At 39.2% G+C, this 20,621-nt stretch overlaps 1 protein-coding gene across 1 annotated transcript; it reads left to right on the top strand.

The window, feature by feature from the left end:
* Positions 1-1,028: 1,028 nt before the first annotated feature.
* LOC111910490 (UDP-glucose 6-dehydrogenase 5) lies at positions 1,029-3,095 on the top strand. The gene is made up of 2 exons (XM_023906326.3): positions 1,029-1,121; positions 1,495-3,095. The coding sequence occupies exon 2, from the start codon at positions 1,519-1,521 to the stop codon at positions 2,959-2,961; it is 1,443 nt and encodes a 480-aa protein (XP_023762094.1). The 5' UTR covers positions 1,029-1,121; positions 1,495-1,518; the 3' UTR covers positions 2,962-3,095.
* Positions 3,096-20,621: the final 17,526 nt, after the last annotated feature.

The following is a 20,621-nucleotide window of genomic DNA, read 5'->3' as shown; positions in this document are numbered from 1 at the left end:
ATTTTTGAATGGGCCCAAAATCTGTTAAAAAACTCTATTGTGAAATTGCTATTAATCTCGTGCGAAAATTGTTCATGTGGAAATACATAACTTTTATTTGATTTTATTTATTTATTTATTATTATTTTTGTGATCGAAAAACAATTTCAATTTTCATCCCTCTGGGAAAAAGGAGTAGATTTGAAGGTTCATTGCCGGTGCCCACCTCTTCAAGTAGCTGGTTGAAGCCCGTTTTATCAGGAATTTAGCATTTAGCATGTTTAATCTCCATCAAAACCCTCTTAGCTATGCGTTCCTTTCAAATCAAGCTCTCTTTAATCATGACATTTTTTTTATTGTTTTTAAATCATATCTTCAATCTCACTCAACATTCACCATCGACCCCCTTTATATTAATTATTTTTCTTGCATCATCATTCATGTTCATGTTTTCTTTTCTGATTACTCAAGTTTCCTTTTGACCTATTTTTTTTTTTTTTACCAAAAGCTCATGTTTTTGGGTCAGATTATAAGTCTATAACCCATTTTCACTTTCACATGGATTCAAAACTGTAATAAGCCCCTGCTGAAAGTTTCAGTTTTTTGTACTTTTGGAAGATGGGTAATCTGGGAAAATAACGTTAAACGAAAAATGGAAATGTTATTTAAAATGAAGCTTTTGTTTATAATTTTAATTCAGGTCAATTCAACTCAATAATCTAACTAACCTCGGTTTTCTGTTGTAGTACTTCTACCCCACCATTAAAAGGTAAAAAGTGAACACATAGACGAAATCCCGAGTTTAATATTATTATAAGAACATCAACGGGACTTAAAAATTGAAAAGAAAACAAAAAAAACGTAAGAAGATAGCAGTTGATATTCCCTTGTTAACTACTGAAAGGTATATATGGTATTGGAAAATGGAAACGTATTGAATGTTCTAAATCTCACTTTTAGCACTTTGCTTGGTTTTTTAGTGTCTTAGGAATCCAGATCTTAAGTTAGTTTTTATTTATTTATTTATTTATTTATTTATTTTATGGGTATTTAAAGAGATCTCCCCCCTCACTCAACTTAAGCAGAAAACGACTTCTCTTCTCCTTTTTCTTTCTTTCTCTGCAACTTCTTTCACAGGAAAGGTACGAACTTTGATCCCAATTCCCAAATGCTCTTCGTCATTCATTATATTTTCACAAACTATGCACTTTCTTCTACATTTTTTCCCCTTGATATCATATAGAAAAATGTGTTGTGACGTAGTATTGTAGCTTCATCTCACCTTCATCTAATAATTATGTATGATAAATGCTTTAATTCTCAAGAAATGCTAGTTTTGGGTCTTATTCTCTATGTACACACATTGAATTTTTCAGCAAATGGCATCTTACATCATGTTCTTATCTTTTCAACAAAAAGGGTCAAACTTTCGATCAAGATTCTGAATTTTGTTGCATTCCGAAGATGAAATATATGTGGGATTTTACAAAAATCTAATCTTTTTCATGTTTATAGGCTATATAGATTCGTGGAAGGATAATGGTGAAGATTTGTTGTATTGGAGCTGGTTATGTTGGAGGTCCAACAATGGCAGTTATTGCCCTCAAATGTCCAGCCATCGAGGTCGCCGTGGTTGACATATCAGTCTCCCGTATCAATGCCTGGAACAGTGATCAGCTCCCGATCTATGAGCCAGGGCTTGATGACGTGGTGAAGTCGTGTCGTGGCAAGAATCTGTTCTTTAGCACTGATGTTGAGAAGCATGTTGCTGAGGCTGACATCATCTTTGTGTCAGTCAACACACCCACAAAAACTCGAGGCCTCGGTGCTGGAAAAGCTGCTGATCTCACCTACTGGGAAAGTGCTGCTCGTATGATCGCTGATGTGTCAAAATCTGACAAGATTGTGGTCGAGAAATCAACGGTTCCCGTGAAAACCGCTGAAGCTATCGAAAAGATCCTCACACACAACAGCAAAGGGGTGAACTACCAGATCTTATCAAACCCCGAGTTTCTCGCTGAGGGAACGGCGATAGAAGACCTTTTTGCCCCTGACCGTGTGTTGATCGGAGGGAGAGAAACCCCGGATGGTCAAAGGGCAATTAAGGCATTAAAAGCTGTTTATGCTAATTGGGTGCCCGAGGAACGGATCCTTTGTACCAATCTTTGGTCGGCCGAGTTGTCCAAGCTGGCCGCCAATGCGTTTTTGGCGCAAAGGATCTCGTCTGTGAACGCCATGTCAGCGCTGTGTGAAGCAACTGGCGCTGACGTGGCAGAGGTGTCCCACGCAGTGGGGAAGGACACCAGGATCGGACACAAGTTCCTGAACGCGAGTGTAGGGTTCGGTGGATCTTGTTTCCAGAAAGATATTCTCAACTTGGTCTACATTTGTGAATGCAACGGGTTACCCGAAGTGGCAAACTATTGGAAACAAGTTATTAAAGTTAACGATTACCAAAAGAGTCGTTTTGTGAACCGGATTGTTTCATCAATGTTTAACACGGTTTCAGGCAAAAAGATTGCGGTTTTGGGGTTTGCGTTCAAGAAAGACACGGGTGACACGAGGGAGACTCCTGCCATTGATGTGTGCAAAGGGTTGCTAGGAGATAAGGCTCATTTGAGCATATATGATCCACAAGTGACTGAAGAACAAATCCAGAGGGATCTTTCGATGAACAAGTTTGACTGGGACCACCCGGTGCACCTGCAGCCCATGAGCCCAAGCTCGGTGAAGCAAGTGAGTGTGGTGTGGGATGCGTATGAGGCGGCTAAGGGTGCACATGGACTCTGCATCTTGACCGAATGGGATGAGTTTAAGAACTTGGATTATAAGAAGATCTATGATAGTATGCCGAAACCTGCATTTGTGTTTGATGGAAGGAATGTTGTGAATCCACAGAAGCTTAGGGAGATTGGGTTCATTGTGTACTCAATTGGGAAGCCATTGGATTCATGGTTGAAGGATATGCCTGCTGTGGCATAAGGTTTGAGGATTTGAAGGACTTTATAAGTCGGGAATTATTTTCTTATTATACCATATATGTATTTTTTTTTGTTGTGATTTAGCATTGTTATACGTATTTCATGTTTTTCAAATAAAATATTTAAATTTGTTGAGTTGATAATAATCGAAATTTTGGATGACAAAGAACAAAAGGGGCGACTCGTAAGCATAATATAATGCATTTTTAAGGAATAAATCGGTTGAGTAAATTCGAATTTGAAAGAATTAAAATCCGATCAAATTATAATCTATCTTACGTTTGGTTGTCATGGAATTTTGCTGTCATGAACAAATCTAAAGGTAAATTGTGCAAATAACTTAAATACCTTTAGCTATTTTTTTGTAATTATTACTTGTGTTTAAAAATAAGATAACTATATATGATTCATAATAATCTATTTATTATCAAGCTATATTTTTCTGATTGTCTTTATAAAATCTAACTGACTTCAAATTTCACTTTAATTATAATAAACAATAAATGTGGTCACATATTAAAATGATTTCAATGAAAAAACCACTTACAAACTTTGATTTTTTTAATAAAAGAGTTGTATTTGTTTTTTGATTCATATAGAAGGATAAATTTGTATTTTCAATAGGAGTAGAAGATTTATAAATTCCTTCCAATGTTGATTTCACTGCAATTCCATGTAATTCGGTTCCATTGATTTTTTCATTCAAATACGATTTCAAAGGAATCTTCCATTCCACTTTTCTTGGATTCAAACCGAATCTATGAACCTAACGAACCCGAATTTCTTAAAATGCAATAGAACAATGTCACATGTTTAGCATTAAAGAAATTTGCTTTTATTAATAACTAGTTTATAACCCGTGAAAATCACGGTTATAAAATTAATTAAAATTTCATATCAAAAAAATCAAAATTATTAACTAATTATTTTAAATAAATTATTACTTAATTATATAAATTTATAATCATTGATTAAAATAAATACGTGAAGTTATATCATCTTATAATATGTATTAATTTTATTTAATTTTTCAATATAATGTTATTAATTTAATATAATTAGACTGAGAAAATTTAAAATGAAGAATCAATTATTAATTTAGTGTAATTAGAGTGAAAATTTTTAAAATTTAAAATGGATAATCAATTATTAATTTAATGTAATTATAGTGGAAATTTAAATTTTGAAATTTGAAATGGAAAACTAATAGATTCACAAGTGGCATGATAAGTGATATATAACATTAATGAGGAGTTCTAATTGTATGACACTTGTCAATAGGATATTAAACATATTCTTTTATTAGAAAGGGATATGGGCTTTTAATTATATTAAGTATGCTTTTTATCTACAAGAGTGGTGAAAATGGTCATCCCTTCATCCCTATGGTACTGAACATGCAGGGTGGTATTTATGTGGGGTGGTGTTTTCACCTCTTGTTTTTTGTTTATGTTGTGTCATCTTTAATAGGCACATATATGTGCTGATAGGTGTAACAGTCCGGATTCCCACCTATTATTTATTCTTCTTAATTTTGGTGTTTTGTGAGGAGACTCGGCGAGTTGGAGCTCAAACTCGCCGAGTATGATCGCGGTTTGGGAAAGGGTTCGCGTCCGGACTCGGCGAGTCCACGCTGTTTAATGAAATCCTAAATTTCAGTGTATGAGACCTATTTAAAGGGGCTTATGGCCGTCATTTGCAGCCACCAACCCCAGAGAGAACCCTAAAAGAGTCCTTGAGCGTTTTGTGAGAGAAAAGAGGAAGATCCTTGATTATTTGTGGGTGATTTTGCATATAGAAGAGGATCAAGGCAAGAAGAGACCAAAGGAGGTGCTAATCCAGTGATTCCTGAGTCCAGAGACTTCATTTGAGGTAACCATTCGTTCCTTTCTCAGCCCTTGGTGTAAATCTTAGAGTTAGGGCTTCTTTGTGGAATGATTCATGGAGTAATTGGCCTCTTTTTGTGTTGATGCTTTAGATCTGGACCCAAAGAGGTCCAGAGACTCTTTTCCCTCAAGCTTTATGAGTGTTAATGGAGGCCATGAGCTTAGAATAGCATTCTAGAGACCATATCATCAAATAAGGCCTTTGGACCTTTGCATGAGCACCAAGATTGTAACTTTACGTGATAAATGTGCTTGGAAGGACTGGATTTATGAGTTACTGGAAAGGATCTGACCTCAGAAGTGAGTTTGAGTTCATGCATGGCTTAGACTCGCCGAGTCCGAAGAACAGACTCGGCGAGTAGCATGAAGATTGTCCATAACCACTCAGCGAGTGGTCTTACCGAGTTAAGGGTTGACTCAGTGATTCAGGGAGAGTCAGAGAAGGTTGACAGGTGGACTGAGTCAAGCTGGAACTCGCTGAGTTGTTCTTGAGACTCGGCGAGTTGAGTCGTGGTGGCCCCACGATTCATGCCAAGTGGAACTCGTCGAGTTAGGGAAGTACTCGACGTGTCAAGAGAGGATCCTAGAGAGTCAGTGAACACGTATAGACTCGCCGAGTCGCTCTAGTGCACTCGCCGAGTCCGGTCAAAGTTGACCGTTGACCGTTGACTAGAGTTGACCAATGTTGACTTGATAGGGGTAGTCAACCTTAGTTGTGAAAGTGTTAATTAGAGATATATTGTGTTATAGGAGGATTATAGCTCAGAGGATCGAGCGCGAGTGATTTCCGGGATTTGCGAGTATCGAGATACGCGATGTGAGTCTTCTCACTATACTTTACCTTGAGTAGGTAACCAGAGTTATGTGACAGAGTATTTGTATGCTATGTGTTGTACTGCATTATTTCTATGTGATTTATGCTGTGCATGTTTACAGAGTTAGAACCGGAAGGTTCCTAGAGTTAGAACCGAAAGGTTCACAGAGTTAGAACCAGAGGGTTCATAGAGTAGGGTCTACGGACCCACAGAGATATAGCCTCGAGTGGCTAATATGTGTATGTATGGTATTTTGGGGAACTCACTAAGCTTCGTGCTTACAGTGTTTTGTGTTATGGGTTTCAGGTTTCTCTCAGGATCACGGGACGGCACCGATTCGATTGTACACACCAGAGAAAGAGTCATGTTTTGAGGATCTTGGTTTATTATGCAAGTGAAAATGGAATTATGTTTTTTAATTCGATTATGAATAATATTTTAAGCAAAGTGTTTTTAAGAATTAAACGATTATTTTTAAATGAAAAATTGTTTTGAAATTTTTGGTGTTACAAGTTGGTATCAGAGCCTTGGTTTGAGGGATTCAGGTGCGCCTTCGGGTAAATCTGGACTCAAACTGAGGAAGTAAGAAAAGTTTTCAAAGAAATAATTTTCTAAAGCAAATAAGAGTTCAAAGAGAAAGCGAGAAAGAGCAGTGTGTACAATCAGCCAGAGCCCGAATGGTGATTTCCCAAAATACCCTTACTTTTGTGTTATGAGATATTTATGATGCACTTTATGAGATATTATTGCATGCTAGAGACAGGCTAGGTGTTCCATATCTTAGGACTAGAGTGGCCTGATTTGTGATGCCTCAGCCTAGGAATTGATGTTATATGCGATGTGCTTTTGAGTATGTGATGAGTGAGAATATTTAGTTGGAATCCTTTAGGGGATTTGAGTAGAGGAGTAATCTAGGGGAGATACCTAGATAAGTACCATGGTACTTAGAGAAAGAATAGTTAGAACCCGCGAGGGGAAGAGTTGTAGAGTTCGGTGGTACTTTCGAGGATGAGCAGAGCAAGCGGAGTTATCACCTAGAGTGAGTCATATATATTCTTCGATGCTCGAATGCTGCTTGCTTCGTGCTTTGTGGAACTCTCGATGATGGGAGTCAGCTACCAAGCGAATATGACGATATTCAGGAGGTAGATGATTGGCATCATTAGGAGCTCTTCAGCAGCTGATGGCAGAGAAGTGTGGGAACCTAGGAAGAGCCTAGGGAGTAACCTTAGCCTGATGAGTGCGCTGGCAGAGTAGAGAATTTCGCTGGGGAGCGAGCGCGCGACGGAATTGGCGAACGAGAAGGTCGAGCAGCTACTTGGGAGCTCCGGGATAGTCCGTGTGGAAAGTATGGGTAGATGTGGCAGGTAGTATGGGCCCGTACTACTGAAAGCAGAGGACCCATACTTGATACAGGGAGTATTCTGAAGGTTCTAATGAGCGGATGGAGGAGTGATGTTATGGTTCGAGTACCATACATCGAAGCGTATTGAGGAGTGATGTCATGGTTCGAGTACCATACATCGAGGCGTATTGAGGAGGGATGTTATGGTTCGAGTACCATACATCAGAGCGTATTGAGGAGTGATGTTATGGTTCGAGTACCATACATCGGAGCGGATTGAGGAGTGATGTTATGGTTCGAGTACCATACATCGGAGCGGATTGAGAAGTGATGTTATGGTTCGAGTACCATACATCGGAACGGATCGAGGAGTGAAGTTATGGTTCGAGTACCATAATTCGGAGCGGATGAAGGAATGATGTTATGGTTCGAGTACCATACATCGGAGCAGATGGATGAGTGATGCTATGGTTTGGGTACCATACACCGGAGCATATTGAGAAGAGATGTCATGGGATGAGTACCATGGTTCGTAGTGAATGATGCTTTTGGTTCTCCGGTCACGATTGATGAGGTAGAGATTGGACACTATGGGTTTTAGGCATGTGGGCCATGATTGAGTTCGAAGAGGCGTCCCTTGAGAGGGAGGTCGAGAGCATATCAGAGTATTTTTGGTAAGGAGTTAGAGGGAGGGGAGAATTCCAGTCTGAGTTGAGCAATCAGTCGATAGAGGAGATGTCACCTTCTATGACCTGAGTGGTGCTATTTATGTGATGGGTTTTGAGCATTCTAACACTTCCTAAGTGTACATGCAACCCTAATAACCTTGGATCTATGTTTGTCTAATTATCATGCAAAGTTGAATTTCCAAGGTTATATTCCTATCTAGCATACATGGGGAACAATTTTAACTTGAATGAAAGATAGAACAACTTACCTTGTTGTTGCTTATGTTCCTTGAAACCTTGTGAGCCTAGCACCCCAAGTGTGATGCCTCAAATGCTTCACACAACACCAAATGCTCTTGGAAAGACTCTTGAGATAACACACACTTCTCAAAATCGGCCAAGCCCTCTAGTTTCTTATGTCTAGCCGTTTTTGGTGGAGAATGAGATCCTTATATAGTGTTGACACATCTAGGGTTGCACCATGTAAACCCTAATGTGTCATGACTCTTCATTTCCATGACCCATGGGTTTGTAACTCCCATGGAGCATCCATGGAGCATCCTATGGGTAGAACCCAACTTGATAATCCATGGAGCCTCTTAGCCCACTATACAAGATATGGATGAACCCATATATTTAATTAGTTAACCTTTGATCACTTAATTAATTCCAAATTAATTCTTGATCAAACTAATCAAATAATATTATTAATATATTAGAACTTATAATATATTAATAATCTCCAAGTGTTATTTCTCTCATTTAGTCTAACCAATTGCATGGTGCCATGCAACCCAAATGGACCATGCCGGGTCGGGTCAAATACAAGCCCGAAATAGTTATGGACTTAGACACCTTATCCAACAGTCTCCCACTTGGATAAGTCTAATAACTATATCTCTAGTACTTCAGGAACCGACCGGCAATCGTAGCTCTTTCAAGGTTTCTCGGAACTGAGAAGATGATGGTACGCCATTTAAGATAAGTGATCATATAATCCTCTGTTCTAGATATCAGCCGGACAAATACATGGAACATTGTCTTGCTTATTGTCCAGCATTTGTTTCCCGATTTCCGATTTGTTTGACATAGAACTTAATTGAACACATCAACTTAGTTCTGACCGGGCCCGGTACATGGGTCAAAACAAAATCATCGAGGGGCCCAGATATCAGCTTCTAATCCAAGAAGGAACAGATAAACTTCGACTCATATGTTTGTTCTACCACTCATTGAATTACACACAAAAGTACGTTTTATAACATCGAGTTACCAATGCGGTTTCGTACAGTCAATGCATAACCAACTTGTAAGTAACAAATCATATCTCTAGGTTTGAAGACTTATATGATATTACCGTCTCACGATCACTCGAGATAGAATTCCATGAAGTGATTCCAGTGAGCGTGGGTTGAGTCCAATGCTCAGAACTTATGAGCACTCATGATTGTTGTAGCCTTGTCCAAGACCTCTACAACCAAACATGACAGTCTTGATTCATATCTACTTCCAACATATGACCGACTGTGGAGGTTTGAATAATATGTTATACCAAAAAAAATTATTCTGGAAGTCAAAACATGCAAAAGAAATATAGTAAACGATCGACAAGAGATAGCAACACTTTACTCATAAATAAAACACTTTTTATTCATCATCAAATGTCAATTACACTTTACAAATTTCGAGATTATCTAACTACTGAATCTAATATCATCCTTCAGCCCTATGCTCCGAGCATGCTGAAGATGCTTAACCCGAGTCAGTCCCTTTGTGAGGGGATCTGCCGGATTCTCATCTGATGATACCCTCTTTGCCACGAGGTGTCCTTCTTCGATCCGATGTCTAATGAAATGGTATTTTCTGTCGATGTGTCTGGATCTCCCATGATCCCTTGGTTCCTTGGCTAAGGCAACAACACTTTCACTATCATAGAAAATTTCCATTGGCTCTTTAATAGCTGGTACAACTCCAAGGTCTCCAATGAAGTTCTTCAGCCATATCGCCTCCTTTGCTGCCTCGCTAGCTGCAATATACTCTGATTCACAAGTAGAATCTGCCACTGTCTCTTGCTTGGAACTCTTCCAAGAAATTGCTCCTCCGTTTAGGGTAAAGACCCAGCCCGACTGAGAGCGGAAATTATCCCTATCAGTCTGGAAGCTAGCATCACTATACCCTACAACTCTCAAGTCATCACTCCCACCGAGGGTAAGAACCCAGTCCTTAGTCCTCCGTAGGTACTTGAGGATATTCTTTACCGCAGTCCAGTGTGCCTTGCCAGGGTTCGCCTGATACCTGCTAACCATGCTCAAGGCAAAAGCTACATCGGGTCGAGTACACGTCATAGCATACATGATCGATCCTACAGCCGAAGCGTAAGGTGTTCGACTCATTTCTGCTATCTCAGCCTCAGTGCTAGGGCTTTGTGTCTTACTCAATCTGGTGTTACTCTGGATGGGTAACTCTCCTTTCTTGGAATCCTGCATGCTAAATCTCTTCAACACCTTATCCAAGTAGGTACTCTGACTAAGTCCAATTAGTCTTTTACTCCGATCTCTCAAGATTCTTATCCCTAGAATATAGGCAGCTTCACCAAGGTCCTTCATAGCGAAACACTTCCCAAGCCAGGACTTTACTTCCTGCAGAGTTGGAATGTCGTTTCCTATGAGTAGTATGTCATCCACATACAATACCAAAAAGCTAACTATACTCCCACTAGCCTTGACATACACACAAGATTCATCTTCACTCCTAGAAAAGCCAAATTCCTTGACCTTTTCATCAAAGCAAAGATTCCATCTGCGAGGTGCTTGCTTCAATCCATAAATGGATTTCTCAAGCTTACACACTCTATTAGGGTACTCGTTGCTGACAAAACCCTCTGGCTGACTCATGTAAACATCTTCAGCCAACTTTCCATTAAGGAAGGCGGTTTTGACATCCATCTGCCATATTTCATAATCATGAAATGCAGCTATGGCTAACAGAACCCGAATAGACTTAATCTTGGCTACCGGAGAAAAGGTCTCATCATAGTCCACTCCAGGAATTTGAGAGAAGCCCTTTGCAACCAGTCTAGCCTTATAAGTGTGTACTTTACCATCCATGTCGGTCTTCTTCTTGAAGACCCATTTGCACCCTACTGTCTTACGACCTGGTACATTTTCAACCAAGTTCCAAACTTGATTGTCATACATGGATTGTATCTCGCTATCCATAGCCTCTTTCCATTTTGCAGACTCGGGGCCTGCCATGGCTTCCTCGTAGCTGTTAGGGTCATCTTGACTTACTAGTGTTTCATCACTAATAAGTGTCTCACCTTCTGCAGTAATATGGAATCCATAGTAATGCTCAGGTGCACTCCTAACTCTCGTGGAACGTCTCAGAGGTACAGATTTGTCAATTGGCTCAACAGGAGTTTCCTCCTCAAGTTGAGGGCTAGAGTTTGAAGTTCCTTCACCGCTTGATTCTTGAATTTCTTCAAGATCAATTTGCCTCCCACTGTCTCCTTGGCTTATAAATTCTCTTTCTCGAAAGACTCCTCTTCTTGCTACAAAGACCACATTGTCACTCGGTCTGTAGAAGAGGTAACCAAAGGATCGCTGTGGGTAACCGATGAAAATACACCTCTCGCTTCGAGGTTCGAGCTTATCATGAGTCTCGCGTCTCACGAAAGCCTCGCAACCCCAAATCTTGATGTGGTCTAGTTTAGGTACTTTACCAGTCCACATCTCGTGAGGAGTTTTGGCAACTTTCTTTGTAGGGAGTAGATTAAGAATATGGGCAGCAGTCTCTAAGGCATACCCCCAGAATGAAATTGGTAGCGTAGCTCGACTCATCATGGAACGAACCATATCTAACAAGGTTCGATTACGCCTCTCAGCCACACCATTCAACTGTGGTGTCCTGGGAGGTGTCAATTGTGAGACTATCCCACATTCCCTTAGATAGTCGAGGAACTCTGAACTAAGATACTCACCACCACGATCGGATCGAAGCATCTTAATGTTCCTGCCCAATTGATTCTCGACTTCCTGTTTAAATTCCTTAAACTTCTCGAAAGTCTCTGACTTATGCTTGATCAAGTAGACATATCCATATCTACTATAATCATCAGTAAAAGTCAAATAATAACGATTAGCATCCCTTGTGGCATGTTTGAATGGTCCACACACATCCGTGTGTATAAGGTCCAACAAACCTTCACCCCTCTCACACGAACCTGTGAAGGGTGACTTTGTCATTTTTCCAAGTAAGCATGATTCGCAACTATCATCTGACTTTAGGTCAAACGACTCCAAGACTCCATCCTTTTGGAGTTGGCCTATGCGTTTCTTGCTTATATGTCCAAGACGACAATGCCATAAAGATGCTTTATCCAAGTTATTATTGGTAGAATCAATACACAAAACATTATTTCCTAAGTTATCAACAACAGATACAGCTTCATACACACCATCACAAGGTAATGCTTTAAAATAAAGAACATTATTAAAGAAAGCATCAATAGAACCAACTTCATTATTAAATGAAAAGGTAAACCCTTGTTTGTACAAAGCATGAAAGGAAATAATATTTCTTGCCATTCCTGGCGAGTAACAACATTTATTCAAATCTAAACTAAACCCACTACTTAGCGATAAAGTATAAACTCCAATCTTGGTAACAGGTATAGCTTTCCTATTCCCCATGATCAAGTTTATCCTTCCTTGCTCCACATCCTCACTTCTTCTTAGTCCCTGCAAGTCACAACAAATATGAATACCACACCCGGTATCAAGGACCCAAGAATTAGAATGGGGTGAGTTATTAGAAATGATAGTGTAAATACCTGCATGGTTGGGTTTGACTTTCCCATCCTTCACATCTTGCTGGTATTTTGGGCAGTTCCGCTTCCAATGAGCTTTTTCATGGCAATAGAAGCATTCAGCCTCTTTTGGGTCAGAAGAAGGAGTAATGAAACCTTTCTTGGTTCCACTTGAAGAAGAGCCATCAAGGGTCCGAACCTTGGTACCCTTAGAAGAGCTCTTTCTCTTCCTCCCTCGACTTTTCCCGATTGCCAAAACCGGAGTAGAGTTTTGAGTAGGAGTGATAGCAACCGACTTCCCCTTAAGACCTGATTCTGCGGTCTTGAGAAGTCCCTAAAGTTTGCTGAGGGTGACTTCTTCCTTGTTCATGTGATATGTCATGCGGAATTGATCATAGCACGATGGTAAGGAATGCAAAATAATATCTATTGCAAGATCCTCCGGGAAGTTCACATTAAGCTTCAGCAAACGATCCACATACCTTTGCATTTTCTGCATGTGGCTCGTGACGGATTCCCCGTCCTTCATCATGGTTGTTATCATGGAGCAGATGATTTCATACCTCTCTTGTCTTGCACTTTGATGGTATCTTTCCATCAAATCTTGGTGCATTTCATAAGGGTAGAAATCCTCATAAGTCTTTTGGAGTTCCGCTGTCATCGTGGCCATCATGATGCAAGCCACTTTCGTAGCATCCCTTTCATGTGCCCGAAATTCAGCGATCTCCTGAGGAGTTGCAGTGGACTCATCAATCTCCTTAAGCTCCTTGTCAAGGACATATTCTTTGTCCTCGTAGCGGGTAATCATCCTGATGTTTCTGATCCACTCATTGAAGTTGGATCCATCAAAGGTGACTTTCCCACACAAGTTCATAAGGGTAAAGGAGCCATTAGGATTAGAGCCAGAAGCATTGTTGAAAGACATCCGAAGAAAAGAGGACAAGATTAGTTTAGATATAAGAGACTCCTTAATAAAACACCCAAATGTAATATTAAGGCTAGGATCCAATCACAATATAATATAACTTAGAAGAGGTATGCCGTAATCTAAGCTATATCACATTTGAAAGGTAGGTGAATGACGATTCACCAATTTCCACCACGAAAACCGCAATATTTTAGTATTAGGTTTTTGAATGGTTCTTAGAAATTCCTAGATTCTTTGAGATTCAATGAACTTTTCAAAGGCATGTTTCAATCTCGAGTGTGCCCTCCAAGTTTTGTGACTGGGATACCGAGGATCACAAAACGAGGTGTGAAGTAACCACGCAAATCACTTGGTACCCTTAAAGTTTATCACTCAATCGATGTGCCGGTTAACCACACACGCTCCATCGATACTATAATAAACCCTAAGTCACCCTTTACCTACCTTGTTAAGTCCAAGTTAGTGTGCCGGTTAACCACACACGCTCCACCAACGACTTAATCAAAGTGTAAAGTGTAATTTCATGGAATAGCACCTTATTCACATTTTTCCTAAAGTAACTAAGATTGGGAATTTAATAAAACATTTAGTTACTTTATAATATTCATCATACTTTGAATGAGAATTAATAAGTCCTTGTCTTACCCGTTCGGCTAACGACCCTCCACCGATCAAGCAAGCGGTGGGTGAGAGTGGACACCCATTAAGTCACCATTTTATAGGCAACAACCTTATACCCACCTTATAGACCGGCTTCGTGAATGAGGCGTACTAGCGGTAAGACGACTTTGTTCTTATACATATATATATATATATATATATATATATATATATATATATATAATTATTAAATCATAATAATATAAGTATAAGGGTTGAATTTTAACTTTTAAAATTCTAGGGGTTGGAACTAAAGTTTTAACTTAACTTTACTTGTTCCAAAACTTGAGGGCAAGTTTTGTAAACTTTCAAAACTTTTCATTTCTTGTAACTTATGAGTTTAATAGAGTAATAAAATGAGGACTTTTCATTTTTCCTAACTCTTGTGTTCTTTTAATGGTTTTTTAATCCAAGAGACTTTTGGTTTTCCATAACTTGAGGACAAGTTATGGACTCCATTAAAACACATTATGATCATGAATTAATCTACCACATAGGTTACAAATAATTCCTATGATCATCTAAACATCATAAGAACAAGAATATGAATATGAACACTTTCAAGAATCAAAATCACATTTAATCTTTGTAATTTTGATAACTAGTTGTTGTAAATGAGTTAGAAAAGACATTACACCTTCTAAAATAAGTTTTCAAGTACCAAAACATTTTAGGGTAATGATTCTAATCCATTTCCAGCAACTCAAGTTGAAATTCTGCACTCTGTCGACCCTACTCGCCGAGTGCATAAACCTACTCGCCGAGTAGGTTGAAGATACACATGAACTCGACGAGTCCTCCCCATGGACTCGCCGAGTCCATCAGTCAGACAGCAGATTTTTCGACTTTCTTCAACTTTTAAGCACAAATAACAAACAAACAAGCCTAGGCTCTGATACCACTGATGGGTTTTGAGCATTCTAACACTTCCTAAGTGTACATGCAACCCTAATAACCTTGGATCTATGTTTGTCTAATTATCATGCAAAGTTGAATTTCCAAGGTTATATTCCTATCTAGCATACATGGGGAACAATTTTAACTTGAATGAAAGATAGAATAACTTACCTTGTTGTTGCTTATGTTCCTTGAAACCTTGTGAGCCTAGCACCCCAAGTGTGATGCCTCAAATGCTTCACACAACACCAAATGCTCTTGGAAAGACTCTTGAGATAACACACACTTCTCAAAATCGGCCAAGCCCTCTAGTTTCTTATGTCTAGCCGTTTTTGGTGGAGAATGGGATCCTTATATAGTGTTGACACATCTAGGGTTACACCATGTAAACCCTAATGTGTCATGACTCTTCATTTCCATGACCCATGGGTTTGTAACTCCCATGGAGCATCCATGGAGCATCCTATGGGTAGAACCCAACTTGATAATCCATGGAGCCTCTTAGCCCACTATACAAGATATGGATGAACCCATATATTTAATTAGTTAACCTTTGATCACTTAATTAATTCCAAATTAATTCTTGATCAAACTAATCAAATAATATTATTAATATATTAGAACTTATAATATATTAATAATCTCCAAGTGTTATTTCTCTCATTTAGTCTAACCAATTCCCACGTATTATTTATTCTTCTTAATTTTGGTGTTTTGTGAGGAGACTCGGCGAGTTGGAGCTCAAACTCACCGAGTATGATCGCGGTTTGGGAAAGGGTTCGCGTCCGGACTCGGCGAGTCCATGCTGTTTAATGAAACCCTAAATTTCAGTGTATGAGACCTATTTAAAGGGGCTTATGGCCGTCATTTGCAGCCACCAACCCCAGAGAGAACCCTAAAAGAGTCCTTGAGCGTTTTGTGAGAGAAAAGAGGAAGATTCTTGATTATTTGTGGGTGATTTTGCATATAGAAGAGGATCAAGGCAAGAGGAGACCAAAGGAGGTGCTAATCCAGTGATTCCTGAGTCCAGAGACTTCATTTGAGGTAACCATTCGTTCCTTTCTCAGCCCTTGGTGTAAATCTTAGAGTTAGGGCTTCTTTGTGGAATGATTCATGGAGTAATTGGCCTCTTTTTGTGTTGATGCTTTAGATCTGGACCCAAAGAGGTCCAGAGACTCCTTTCCCTCAAGCTTTATGAGTGTTAATGGAGGCCATGAGCTTAGAATAGCATTCTAGAGACCATATCATCAAATAAGGCCTTTGGACCTTTGCATGAGCACCAAGATTGTAACTTTACGTGATAAATGTGCTTGGAAGGACTGGATCTATGAGTTACTGGAACGGATCTGACCTCAGAAGTGAGTTTGAGTTCATGCATGGCTTAGACTCGCCGAGTCCGAAGAACAGACTTGGCGAGTAGCATGAAGATTGTCCATAACTACTCAACGAGTGGTCTTACCGAGTTAAGGGTTGACTCAGTGATTCAGGGAGAGTCAGAGAAGGTTGACAGGTGGACTGAGTCAAGCTGGAACTCGCCGAGTTGTTCTTGAGACTCGGCGAGTTGAGTCGTGGTGGCCCCGCGATTCATGCCAGGTGGAACTCGTCGAGTCAGGGAAGTACTCGACGTGTCAAGAGAGGATCCTAGGGAGTCAGTGAACACGTATAGACTCACCGAGTCTGTGACAATAGTCAAATTCGGGTCAAGTCTAAGCCGGACAAGGTCAACGAGTCAAACTGGTTAACTCAATTAAACCTTGTATGATAGGGTTTGTATTATGTAATTTCTGTATAACTCACTATGTTAATGAGAAAACATCACTTGGAAAGTTCGTGTGTTTAAATTTCTTTAACCTTAGTGCTAAACAATGAACAAGAACAATAAAACAATGTTGCATACTCATAGGGAGAGTGTAAGATCCTAAAACATGGCATAACGGGGTTTACGGACCTTGCATTGCGAAGCCGGACACTCACATTCGTCACACACGAAACCGCTCTCAATCGTTTTCACTTTATCTCTTCTTATCGAGAATCTCTCCCAAATCTCTCTAAGTATGTGAAATCTCTCCCAAATATCTCTCTGTATGTGAAATCTCTCCAAGTATGTCAAATCTCTCCCAAATCTCTCTAAGTATGTGAAATCTCTCCCAAATATCTCTCTGTATGTGAAATCTCTCCAAGTATGTCAAATCTCTCCCAAATCTCTCTAAGTATGTGAAATCTCTCCCAAATATCTCTCTGTATGTGAAATCTCTCCCAAATATCTCTTTGTATGTGAAATCTCTCCAAGTATGTCAAATCTCTCCCAAATCTCTCTAAGTATGTGAAATCTTTCCCAAATATCTCTCTGTATGTGAAATCTCTCCAAGTATGTCAAATCTCTCCCAAATCTCTCTAAGAATATGAAATCTCTCCCAAATATCTCTTTGTATGTGAAATCTCTCCAAGAATGTCAAATCTCTCCCAAATCTCTCTAAGAATATGAAATCTCTCCCAAATATCTCTCTGTATGTGAAATCTCTCCAAGAATGTCAAATCTCTCCCAAATCTCTCTAAGAAAGTGAAATCTCTCCCAAATATCTCTCTGTATGTGAAATCTCTCCAAGTATGTCAAATCTCTCACAAATCTCTCTAAGTATGTGGAAGCTCTCTCAAATCTCTCTCAAAATCTCTCTCAACTTTCTATAATCACTTAGGGCATCCCGACCCTCGAATTTAGCGAAAACAGCCCAAAAACGGAAGTCTACGCGAAAAACGGACTTAAGGAGCCGAAACCCCTCTTAGGAACCGAAACCTTCTGAGTCGAAGGCTGCTAAACCGAACCCGAAAGGTCCTCTCGGGCCCGAACCTCGCATGCCTCAACCGAACCCGAACGTTCGGCACATTTCGGATCTGACCTCTTCTCTTCTAATGGCTACCGAACCTTCCCTTCTGACCACCTTTGCTTCTGACCCTCGCTTCTGACCTTCGGACCGAACCCTCGGCCTAGGACCCTTCGCATCTCGCCTCTGGTTCGCAACCCACTTCCGACTCGGCACCAGCAAGGACCGAACCTCGGCCTAGGGACCGAACCTCGGCCTAGGACCGAGAGGTCTCGCTGGGAATGTTTTTCTTCCCGGTTTTCAACTAAATTCGCATTTTAGGCCCGTTTTTAATTGTTTTAACATGAGATTTTCACCCAAAACTTTATTTTAACATATAAGGACCCTTAACTATTAATTAATCACATTTTTAAGGATAAAACCTTATCCAAAAGAGAGTGGGTGAAGTACAAAGGTAGAGTGTTGACTTTACTTATTTCTATGACACAAGCAACCACTCCCATACCCACTCCATGCCACTATTCACCACCAGCCCATCCCTAGTCACTTCATAGGTCCTTTCTCACTATTTTCAACTATTCCCACGTTCTTAGGGCTGGAACATCCATCCTCTCTCCTCACACTTTAATCATTCTCTCATTTTTACCAAGAATCACACTCCAAACTCTCTCATCTTTTTCTCTCTAATTCGAGAATTTCAAGGCATACTCCAAGACTTTTCTCCTACAATTAGTAAGTATCATCATCTTTCTTATGATTATTACACATCCTCCTACTCAAAATCATAGATTGCTTACACAAACATCATCACATTCTTGTTAGATCTTCGAATCTTCAAGTGATTCTTCAAGTGTTCTTGGGTTGAACACTTCTCTTCTTCAACACTTACCTACTGAAATCACTCAAGGTGAGTTCATACCCCTACATTTTTATGTTTTCTTAAGTTTTTAGGGGGGGAATACAAGTTAAAACACCAAGAACATAACTAAATTTTTCTAACAGCTTTCATCAGAAAAGTTGGACTCCATTCATGGACTGTTTTGGACAACTTAAACATTTTTGTTTGAAAAACTATTTTAGGTGTAAGTAGTTCCAGTTCTTAGCTTTAAAATGACTACTTGCACATCTCCATACGATTTTTCTACAATTTATGGTGATTTTTACAAAACTGCCTATCATTTCAAACACCAATCCGGACCAGTCTGTGATTATGGACTTTTTCACCCAAGTTGGAGGTCATTAAAAATCATGATAAAAATTATGAGTAAACTAGACACATTTTGGGAACTCTCAGAATTTACGGATTTAGTTTTCAACTTCGTATGATTTTTCTATGACATTTCAAAAACAGTGTAGAAAGGTTGAAAATTTGTTAACAGCTTATAACTTTCATAACACTTTGTATTATGTTGAGCAAAGTGTATAACGATAAGTTATAAATATTGAATGTGTTTCCTTGTTAGTTTATCATCATAAACTGAAATATAGTCATTCATGATAAGATTATTCATTCATTTAGAACACGTATATTAAGCTATAATGAGCATAGTTTATGGATTCATAGCATTAAAGCATTCATAAAAGAATTCTTATACATTACAAACGTTTTGGATAAACTATAATAGGTATAGTTTATGTATCATTTACTTCTCAAACTTATTTACCAAAGGTTTTCAGTTTAGTTCACGTAAATCTGTTAATGAATAAATTTGTGAGTCATTCCCTTCGGGTTACTTCCAAAGTAACAAAGTCAAAAAGTCCTGTAAATTGTAACCAGAGTCTCTTGTAGGGAGAACGTGATAGTTGTGTATAGATCTATATTGGGTTTGACAAACCCACACCAGAGCTGCTTGCAACAGCTAGACCGGCAGGTCTGTGGTGACAAGTGTCATTTAACGGCGACGCCTGAAGAACGTCGCATTACGAGGCCGTCTATGTCAAGTATGGTTATAATAACTCACGGAAAGTATTAACAAACTTAAGAATTTACGAGAATTTCACTAATATCATACGCGTTTATATCGAAATAAACTCACGTTATTTTCTGTAAATAAGGAAGATTACTCATACGTTTCAGTCTTTGGATACAAGACTACAGTATTCATTTTAAGGAAAATATCGGATTTTTCTGGAACAACTATACAATTACGAGACAAGCTTTTTCATAATTATATACAAAAACTTATGAACTCACCAACCATTGTGTTGACACTTTTTCAAACTACTTGTATTCTCAGGAAATCGCTAAACAGGTAACAAAGTACTTTTGAGGATGGGACGTTGAGGCGTCAAACTTATCATATTTTGTCAACATATTGTAATTGATTTTGAAACATGTAATTCATACAATGATGTAACTCTTTCAATTATATATATGTTGGTTGTGTTTACTTTCATCACTATTACCATTGTTGTTATGATACTACACATGAAGTCCTCCACCCCCGGACGTTTCCGCCATCCTTGGTTTGGGGGTGTGACAGAGTCGCTCTAGTGCACTCGCCGAGTCCGGTCAAAGTTGACCGTTGACCGTTGACTAGAGTTGACCAGTGTTGACTTGATAGGGGTAGTCAACCTTAGTTGTGAAAGTGTTAATTAGAGATATATCGTGTTATAGGATGATTATAGCTCGGAGGATCAAGCACGAGTGATTTCCGGGATTTGCGAGTATCGAGATACGCGAGGTGAGTCTTCTCACTATACTTTACCTTGAGTAGGTAAACAGAGTTATGTGACAGAGTATTTGTATGCTATGTGTTGTACTGCATTATTTCTATGTGATTAATGCTGTGCATGTTTACAGAGTTAGAACCGGAAGGTTCCTAGAGTTAGA

Source organism: Lactuca sativa, chromosome 1, assembly GCF_002870075.4.
Source record: "Lactuca sativa cultivar Salinas chromosome 1, Lsat_Salinas_v11, whole genome shotgun sequence".
Taxonomy (NCBI): Eukaryota; Viridiplantae; Streptophyta; class Magnoliopsida; order Asterales; family Asteraceae; genus Lactuca; species Lactuca sativa.
Note: the sequence above shows the minus strand (reverse complement) of the source record. Positions and strands in the feature narration are given on the sequence as shown.